The sequence below is a fragment of the Lemur catta genome, chromosome 6 (genome assembly GCF_020740605.2).
Source record: "Lemur catta isolate mLemCat1 chromosome 6, mLemCat1.pri, whole genome shotgun sequence".
NCBI lineage: Eukaryota > Metazoa > Chordata > Mammalia > Primates > Lemuridae > Lemur > Lemur catta.
The window spans coordinates 5,612,435-5,622,398 of NC_059133.1; the positions used below are offsets into that span (position 1 = coordinate 5,612,435).

At 48.5% G+C, this 9,964-nt stretch overlaps 1 protein-coding gene across 1 annotated transcript; it reads left to right on the forward strand.

Moving 5' to 3' along the window:
* The first annotated feature begins 1,498 nt into the window (after positions 1 to 1,498).
* On the forward strand, positions 1,499 to 9,356 carry MCAT (malonyl-CoA-acyl carrier protein transacylase). The gene is made up of 4 exons (XM_045554726.1): positions 1,499 to 1,969; positions 3,062 to 3,149; positions 6,350 to 6,567; positions 8,573 to 9,356. The coding sequence occupies exons 1-4, from the start codon at positions 1,550 to 1,552 to the stop codon at positions 9,014 to 9,016; spliced, it is 1,170 nt and encodes a 389-aa protein (XP_045410682.1). The 5' UTR covers positions 1,499 to 1,549; the 3' UTR covers positions 9,017 to 9,356.
* The last annotated feature ends 608 nt before the right edge of the window (positions 9,357 to 9,964 follow it).

Below are 9,964 nucleotides of genomic sequence, written 5' to 3' on the forward strand. Positions count from 1 at the left end.
AACAGTGGAGGCTTCACCAATAGGATTAATACCCTTATAAAAAGAGGCAGAGACAAGGGATCTCTCTCTCTCTCTCTCCCTGCTCTCTACCATGTGAGGATACAACAAAAAGACAGCCATCTGCAAACCAGGAAGCAGGCTGTCACCAGACACTGAATCTGCAGGAGGCTTGATCTTGGATTTCCCAGCCTCTAGAACTATGAGAAATAAATTTCTGTTGTTTAAGTCCCCCAGTCTATGGTATTCTATTATAACAGCCCAAACTAAGACTACCTAGATTTTCTCATTATGAAGTGTGTGTGTGTGTGTGTGTGTGTGTGTGTGTGTGTGTGTGTGTGTGTGTAGGCTCCTTAGAAGAGGCTGGCAAGAAATGAGGGAGTAGAGAGGGAGAAGTGGGAGATGGAGTGAGGTCAGAGTTAGACTCTCTGACCTAGCCTCACACTAGCACTCAGAAGCTGGTGTGAAAATTGCCAGTACCAACATGGAGTCACTTATGTCAAACTCTAAAATGGTGTCAGGGGAAACCTTGAAAAAGAAGCCCTCATGCAAACATGCCTGTAAGCAGGATTTATCACAAGACCTACCTACACTAGACTGGTATAAGGACTTGTCACAGGAAATTGCTCAAGTCAAAAAAGTTACCTGCACAAAGGCATTTGCCTGGCAATGGCTCATAAGCTCACACCAACTCCTGCAACAAACCCCTGTAAACTTTGGTCTTTGTAACCTTTAGTTTCGAAACAGCTTCAGTGGACTTCTCTTTATCTTTAAAAGATTCCCCTTCCCCATCCCGACCCCCCACCCACTTAGATACCCTATGGCCTGTCACAGCTTGCATTGCAGCCTGCAATCCTGCTGTTCCCAAATATAATCATTTGTTGAGGATAGCCTCTCTGAGTTTTTTTAGGTTGACAGTAGATAACCCCAATTTCCAATCCCTAGTCTGTCACTAATCACCTGTCACTCAATCTTTGACCCCTTGTCTGCTCATCTGCAAGTTGAGGATAATAGCACCTACCCAGCACACTGTTGCCATGAGGAATTAAATAAGCTAATATCTGAAACATATCCAGGGCTTTATTGAGTGGCATAAAGATTTACTGGATGCTTGTTGTTCCAGGCACCGTGCCTGGTTTGTAGGAAACATTATAAAAGACAGCTGTTATCTTGCTTAGTGTTGGGAGACTCATTTGCGAAGGAGAATCGGGAAGTCTCAAGCACTCTTCATGTGCTAGGTAGAAAGGGTAAATAGTACATTGCTTTGCGTTATTTATTCCATAAATATCTGTTGAGGGCTCACTGTGCTGTGGTGTCGTGTTCTATTCTTGGCTGTGGCGGTTGAAGGAAGCGCACGGTTCACTCTACACCCCCTGCACACAGCCACGGAGCGTTTCACAGCCTAGGCGGAACCAGTAACCACGGAACCTTTCTTTCCGCTCCCGGGTGCCGGGGCGACGGGGCAGGAAATGCGTCAAGGACTACGCAGCAACGCGCCGCCGCAGTCGGGCCTCGGTCACCACGGTAACGCGCGCAGGGCAGGAGTTTCGCCATGAGCTTGCGGGTCGCGCGGGCCCGGTGGGCCCGGGACTTGGGTGCCGGCTGCCGCCGCCGCGCCTCGAGCTTCCCGGTGCCTCCGCCCGGCGCCGAGAGCGTGGCAGAGCTGCTGCGAGGAGCGACGGAGGCGGAGGAGGGGCCCTGGGCGGCGGAGACGCGGCGAACGCCGGGCCAGTGCTCGGTGCTGCTCTTCCCCGGCCAGGGCAGCCAGCTGGTGGGCATGGGCCGCGGTCTGCTCGCCTACCCGCGCGTCCGAGAGCTCTACGCCGCGGCCCGCCGCGTGCTGGGCTACGACCTGCTGGAGCTCAGCCTGCACGGGCCGCAGGAGGCCCTGGACCGCACCGCGCACTGCCAGCCCGCTGTCTTCGTGGCCTCGCTGGCCGCGGTCGAGAAACTCCATCACCAGCAGCCAGCGGTGAGGCCCGAAGCCCTGTGGCAGGCCGGGGCCCGCCCGGGGCTCCCACGTCTGACTCATTTAACAGATTCCTACCGAGTTCCCATAATGTGCCAGGCACTGTTCTAGGCGCTGTGAACAAGACAAGGATCCTTGCCCTAGGGGACTTCCATCTTAGAGGAGACAGATGATAAACAGTAACTGTACTCATTATGGAAATTACATAGTGTGTTAAAAAGATGATAAGTGTTACAGAAAGAAATAGCAGGTTCAGGAGATGGGTAGTGGAGGGCTGAGCTGTGATTTTAAATGATCCTTAATCATTTAATTAACTATTAGATGATTTTAAAAGGATTAAAGTTCATTCTTAAATGAAGGATCATTGAAAGGATGATATTTGAGAATGTCACTTCACTTGAAGGTGGTGAATTGGTTACTGTTAATATTGAATAATACCGAGACAGTAAACGTATTTGAGATCCTTTACCCCCATTTCACCTTCACAACCACCTTGTGAAGTAAATAGTGTTGTTTTATGAATGAGGAAAGGAGAATTGGGGATATTAGAGGAATTAGTTAAGTGGTTCTGTTGAGTCATGATAATAACATTCAGTGTTTAGCCTGGGTCGCGTGCCCTAAGCACTTTATAGAGGTTATCTTCATGTAATGCGGCAGCCCTTTGAGATAGGCCCTGCTTGTCCCTCATTTCACACATGAAGTAACGAGCTCAGAGAAATTAGAGAACTCAGCTAAGAATTCTAGTCTCTGACTCCAAGAGTCATGCTCTTGACTTCTACGCTTAACTGCACACCATATGGATGAGATGCCACTGTCAGGCCGAGGCAAGAGAATCCGGAGCCCTGGGTTGGAGTGAGCGTGGCTGCAGAGTTGCCTGGGCTTTAACTCACCTTACCAGGGAACTTCCTCCTCAGTAGGGGCTGGACTCAGTGATCGTCAAGGCCACTTCCATGAGTCCTCTTCTAGCTGGAGCACCAGGCCAGTGGACCCTGGCTCACTGAAGTGCTGAACACCCTGCCAGCTCTCAGTGCAAGTGCCCCAGAAGTGAGCTTCCCCCAGAGAATCTGGTCTCATGTTCTGCATCTGTCACTGCAGGTTATTGAGAACTGTGTTGCTGCTGCTGGATTTAGTGTGGGAGAATTTGCAGCCCTAGTTTTTGCCGGAGCCATGGAATTTTCTGAAGGTATACAGGAAGGAGTTTGGTTTTGTGCAGGGTGTGGTCTTGCTGGGCTCAGTGGGGGCAAAGAACACTGCCAAAAATGATATTGGAGGCAGGACATGGTGGCTCACACCTGTAATCCCATCATGTGGGGAAGCTGTGGCAGGAGGATCACTCGAGACCAGCCTGGGTAACAGCAATACCCCATCTCTACAAAATTTTTTTTTTTAATTTGCCAGACATTGTGGTGCATACCTATAGTCCTAGGGAGTCTGAGGCAGGAGGATCACTTGAGTACAGGAGTTCAAGGCTGTAGTAAGCTATGATCATGCCACTGCACTCCAGCCTAGGCCACAGAGTAAGACCCTGTCTGTTAAAAATAAAAATTTTTAATGATACTAGACCTACTCAGGGATGATAAAGAAGGGACTATGTGGATAGGGTGGAAATGGGATCTTGAGGACCAGATTTCACCGTGATTCCCTTTTAAGCCTGATTCATTACGGGTGTCCCTTTCTCTCTCTGTGTTTTGAGATAGGGTCTCACTCACTGTTACCCAGGCTGGAGTGCAGTGGTGTCATCATAGCTCACTGCAGTCTTGAACTCCTGGGCTCAAGTGATCCTCCTGCCTCAATCTCCCCATAAGCTGGGAGGGACTAGAGACACACACCACCACACCCGGCTAATTTTTTAATTTTCTATAGAGACAGGATCTCTACTATGTTTCCCAGGCTGGTCTCGAACTCCTGGTCTCAGAGATCCTCCCGCTTTGGCCTCCCAAAGTGCTAGGATTACAGGGGTGAGCTATGGCACCTGGCCTCCCTTCTCTTTATAATCTCATGAACTCTGCTTGTTTGACTGTCTTCCCTACTACCCTGTGCTATTACCCCCCAGTGCCACCAAGCAAGGTGGATGCTTAGTAGATGCTCATTGAATGAAAAAGAGGATATGAATATTTGATCTTGAGCCATGTCACTTCTTAAGATTTTTGCTTATAGTTAAAACAGTTATATTTTTTGCTTATAGTTAAATATAGGCAAGTTGAGTAGACATTTCTTCAAAGAAGATATTCAAATGGCCAACAAGCACATGACAAGATGGTTAACATCACTAATAATCAGGGAAATGTAGTCAATATCACAATGACGTAGCACTTCACACCCACTAGGATGGCTTTTATTTTAAAAAAATAAAAATAATAAGTATCAATGAGTATGTGGAAAACTAGAAACCCTCATACATTGCTGGTGGGAATGCAAAATAGTGGAGTCACTGTGGAAAACAGTTTGGCCAGTTCCTCAAAAAGTTAAATATAATTACCATATAACCCAGAAATTCTACTTATGTATATACCTAAGAAATTAAAACATCCACACAGAGAAACTTGCACACAAATGTTTATAGCAGTATTATTCACAATAGCCAGAAGGTAGAAACAGCCCAGATGTTCATCATCTGATGAATGGATTAACAGATTGTGGTATATCTGTACAATGGAATATTTTTAAATGATAAAAAGGAATAAAATACTGAAACATGCTACAACAGGGAGGAACCTTAAAAATGTTGTCCTAAGTGAAAGAAGCCAGACAGAAGAAGTCACATATTGTATGATTCCTTTATATGAAATGTCCAGAATACATGAGTCCAATCCATAGAGACAACAGATTAGCAGAGGGAGGAAGAAATGGGGAGCAATTACTTAGTGGATGTGGGTGTTTTTATGGGGTGATGAAAAGGTTTTGAAACCAGAGAGAGCAAGCTGGTGGTTGCATAACATTATGAATACACGAAATACTAATACCACTGAATTATACACTTTAAAGTGGTTAACTACATTTTATGTGAATTTCACCTTTTTTTTTAAAGAGCATTATCGCACTATTAAGGAAATGTTAGAAAGAAGAAAAAAGTTGCATAATTCCACCTCCTAATGACACTGTTGTATTACATGTATCATTGTATCATTTCATGTGTACATAACTTGCAGAATTATAGCATATTTGCAATTTTGTGTTCAGTTTTTCCCTTGACATTCTGCATAGTTACTGCTTTAATGCCTGCAGGGAAGGATTTCCACATGTTCTCTCCACTTTCCTTGTGTGTTTTCTCCTACTTCCTGTCACAGGCTCTTAATGTATTTGTTCCACAATTCTTGGTAAGGGGGCTGAAAGCCTGGTACAAATATAAAATATGTAAGTGCTGAGTGCATGAAGATGTGTTAATGAGAAAGGGTGCGGGATTTTCTCCTCACACCCTCTCTGTTGTCCCTTCAAACCCTGAGTGGGTCTCTTAATCTCTCTTTGGTCTAGTCATCTCCCCTCTCTGCCCAGGGAGCAGACCCAGGACCAGGATGTTGGGCGTCTGGTAGTTATAGGCCATTCTTACGTCACAATCTTTGGAGCCACCTGCTGTCCTCTCACCGCCTGCTGTCCTCTCACCGTGCACTTGAGCCACACTGAATCAGGAGCCCCACGTTTCAGTTCATCTGCCATGGCTGTGCCATGTTCTCCAGCTCTAAGTGGAGACAGTAATAATTTATGCTAATTATGTGCTACTGAAATTCATGTACTTGTTTGTAGTTTGCATAGCAGCCCATGTATCTGATAGTTCTTAATTATTTTTCCTGTTCTACATGATTTCTCTTAAATAATAAACTAATAACAATTTCTGATTTCCACAACCTAGGCAAATTGAATATTATTATCCTCATTTTGCCAACTAAAAATTTGAACCAGAAGGAGGTTGTGACTTGCCTAGGGCATGTAGCTCCAAGTCTGTCCGTCTTTATCCTTCACCAGGGCTTCTCAGCAGTGGCACGATTCACGTTTGTTTCGGGGGCGGTCCTGTGCATTGTGGGATGTTGAGGAGCAGCCCAGGCCTGTACCCACTAGGTGTCGGGAGCGCTCTGTCTCCCCTAGTCATGACAACCAAAAAATTTCTCCAGACACTGCTCTAGGGCAGACTCAGTCACTGTTGAGAACCACCGTCCTACACCAAACCAACTTTAAGACAGGAAAGTTGGGTTCATTTGTATAGTGCCAGTGGCAGTAACAGCTCTGTGTAGTACGTAGAGACATGTGCAGCCTGGCCCTGTGGGCTGGGGACCAGCACCACTGTCAGTGTCTCTGGCTCAGAATGGAGTTTGTGCTTTTTCTTTCAGGTCTGGCCTCTCTCCTTCATTAAGAGTCCTGATTTTTCCAAATGCTCTTCTCTCTGGACAGGTTTGTATGCAGTGAAAATCCGAGCTGAGGCCATGCAGGAAGCTTCAGAAGCTGTCCCCAGTGGGATGTTGTCTGTCCTTGGCCGGCCTCCGTCCAAGTTCGCCTTTGCCTGTTTGGAAGCCCGGGAGCACTGCAAGTCTTTGGGCATAGAGAACCCCGTGTGCGAGGTGTCCAACTACCTCTTTCCTGAGTGCAGAGTGATTTCAGGACACTTAGAGGTTGGTATGGATGGGAACTGCCTTGATAGTCGCCAGTCCAGTACGGAGGGTGGGAATTGCCCTGCACCAGGCACTCTGCCACGCCTGGTCTTAGGAAGTACTTTGGGTGGGGGAGTGGGTGGCAGACCGAACACTGCAGAGGGAGACCGGAGGCCGGCACACTGCCCCACTCCCCAGCATATACTAGCAAGAACAAATCCCGCAGCCCACGTCTAAAGTAAAGGGGCAGGACCAGGTGGTCTCCAGGGCCTACCTGTAGTACATTCTGGGCTCTCCTGAACCCCTGATCTGGTTGCTTCCTTAGAGAAAAGAGAGCTATTTTCTGTTGGATTCCTGTGCCCTGTCGTACTCTTTTTTTGGGTGTGTGTTTTTGCACCCGAATTAATTTCCTTTCTGCTGTCCTTCCATTTGCTGCTTCCCCAAACATTTATCAGGCAGCTCCTATGTAACCAGCACTGGGGACACAGGCTGATTAGCCAGGGTTCCTGCTGTCAAAGGAGGAGCAGCTGTGAGAGGCTGGCTCCAAGGGAAGGGGCACGGTCGGGGGCGGGGGGGGGGGGGGGGAGGGGGCGCCGCCTGTGGAGGCGGCACCTGGAGGGCAGGAGGGAGCATGAGTTTGCCAGGTGGGGGGCATCCCGAGCAGAGAGACTACAGTGAGCTATGATTGCACCACTGTGCTCTAGCCTAGGTGACAGAGGGAGACCCTGTCTCTAAAAAAACAACAAAAAAATTTGTTTAATATATAAATATTCATGTGCAAGAAAAAAAGAATATTTGCTATTTTAAAGATCTTTGCAAATTTTATGGTTGCACACAGTTTAGTTGCAAGTGTTTAGACTTGTTGGCTGGCCCGAGGCCCTTTCTGAGGTGAGGTGCCCTTTTGGGGAGGCTTTGGGCTTGAGGGATAGAAGCCTCTTTTTTTCTCTAGAGAAACCCCAACACCCCAGACCCTATGTTGTGAAATGGGGCTTGGATTTTCCTTCTGAATTTTTCTGGAAGATTATGGAGTTAAAAAGAAAACAGGCTTGTTAAAAATTATGAGAGGGTCAGCACTCTGGGAGGCCGAGGCAGGAGGATCACTTGAGATCAGGAGTTCAAGACCAGCCTCAGCAAGAGCGAGACCCCGTCTCTACTAAAAATAGAAAAATTAGCCAGGCATGGTGGCTAGCGCCTATAGTCCCAGCTACTGGGGAGGCTGAGGCAGGAGGATTGCTTGAGCCTGGGAATTTGAGGTTGCTGTGAGCTAGGTAGGCTGACGCCATGGAACTTGCCCAGGCAACAGAGTGAGACTCTGTCTCAAAAAAAAGGAAAAAAAAAATAATGAGAGGGTAGCAGAATTCTCATTGAAAACTAACACTTATTAGATAGTGCTTTTTCCTTTATCAGACACACACACCTTGTGGGATTTGCTCTTCCCAGCAACCTTGTGAAGCAGATGGAATTGTACTTATTTTCGGGATGAGAAAGAAAAGGTTCCAAAATGTTAAGTGGTTTGCCTGGGCCACCGAGCTAATAAGTGACAGTGCTGGGCTGATGGACAGAGCAACATGTCCATGTTTAACAGCTTTGGGTCTCTGTCAACCATGCCATGGTCACCTTCCCAGCTGGGGTATGTGAATGGTCATATCCCTAAAGGAGGACTTCTGGGACACCAGCTGTACAATTAATTTTAACTGGAGCTAAAAAAGTGAGTTAAGGTCATGGCAAACCACATGTCTCATGGTTTATGGGACATGGGACATGTACAAACATATGGGAATAAGCATATTGTATACATAGGGCTGCTGGGTGCAATGGCTCATACTTGCAGTCCCAGCTACTAGGGAGGCCAGGGCAGGAGGATTGCTTGAGACCAGGAGTTCAAGACCAGTGTGGGCAACATAGCGAGACCCCCGTCTCTCAAAATCAATGATACACACAGGGCTGTGGTGTTGCTGATGCTGACATTTGCCTCTGCGTGTCTTCTCCTAAGATTTGCTTGGCTTAAACCTCCTTTCTTTTCTAGGCTCTGAAGTTTCTCCAGAAGAATTCCTCTAAGTATCACTTCAGACGCACCAAGCTGTTGCCAGTTAGTGGTGGGTTCCACACCCGCCTCATGGAGCCAGCCTTGGAACCACTGGCTCAAGTTTTAAAGACAATCAGCATTAAGAAGCCTCTGGTTTCCGTCTACTCAAACATCAATGGGAACAGATACATGCACCCCAAGCACATCCAGGAGCTGCTGGTCCAGCAGGTGGTGTCCCCAGTGAAGTGGGAGCAGACGATGCACGCCATATACGAAAGGAAGAAAGGCACTGCGTTCCCCCAGACTTTCGAAGTGGGCCCTGGGCAGCAGCTGGGAACCATCCTGAAGAACTGTAACCTGCAGGCCTGGAAGTCGTACAGCCACGTGGACGTGCTGCAGGCTACTGAGGACCCAGACCTGGACCCCGAGGAGTCTCTGCGATGACCCCTGTCTGTCCTTGCGAGTACAGGCTGTGGGCTGCGCCTGCTCCGCCCATTCAACAGCTGGGAGACTGGTCCCACACTCGTTTCACACCCAAGAAATATGCATTGAGTGCCTGCTGGATGCCAGCGAGCGAGCAGCCTCTGCCCTGGTAGAAGAGGGTCCTTTGGCAAGGTGCAGGGGTGTGTAGGTGCCTGGGGAGGGAGGCCCTGCCTTCCCCGTGGAGAGCCCCCCGGGAAACCCACCATGTGGGACCGTGGTCATGGCACCCAGACCCAGGCACAGATGACTCTGAGAAAGCAGCTCCTTGAATTATCACTAAATATGAGAAATTCTAAGCTGCTTGGGTGGTTTTTTCATTCAGCAATAGTGGGAAGACATTATTAGGAATGAAATTTCTGAATTTGTCTTAAAATGTTACTATTGTATGGACATGTCAAATCCTGGATAGGGTTGCCCTCTCCCCCCCTCTCCCTGTAATGAAGTGGGCTCACTCTGTTGCCCCGGTGCAGTGCAGTGGCGCAGTCCTAGCTCACTGCAGCCTCCAACTCCTGGGCTCAAGCGACCCTCCTGCCTCAGCCTCCGGAGTACGTGCTCCCCAACACCTGGCTACTTTTTAAATCTTTTGTAGAGATTGGGTCTCTGGGGAGAGCATGGTCCTGGGGTGAGGACCTGGGGGCTGTGGTGGGTCCCGTTCCTTGGCGGGATCCTGGGCCCCTGCCAGGGTACGGCACACCCCTTGGCGGAAACAGCCCCCACCGCCGCTGCATCCTTGGGTCTCGTGTCCACAAAGAGCCTTGGCCTGTTTCTGCAGGTCTGCGTGGCACTGGGAGCCTTGCACCCAGCGGGGACGGGGGTCCCTGGTACCTTCTAAGAGGCTCAGTCTGGCCTCTGCCTCTCCAGAAATCTGACCTGGCCAGGGGCTTTGCACAAAAGCCTCTGAAATGGACA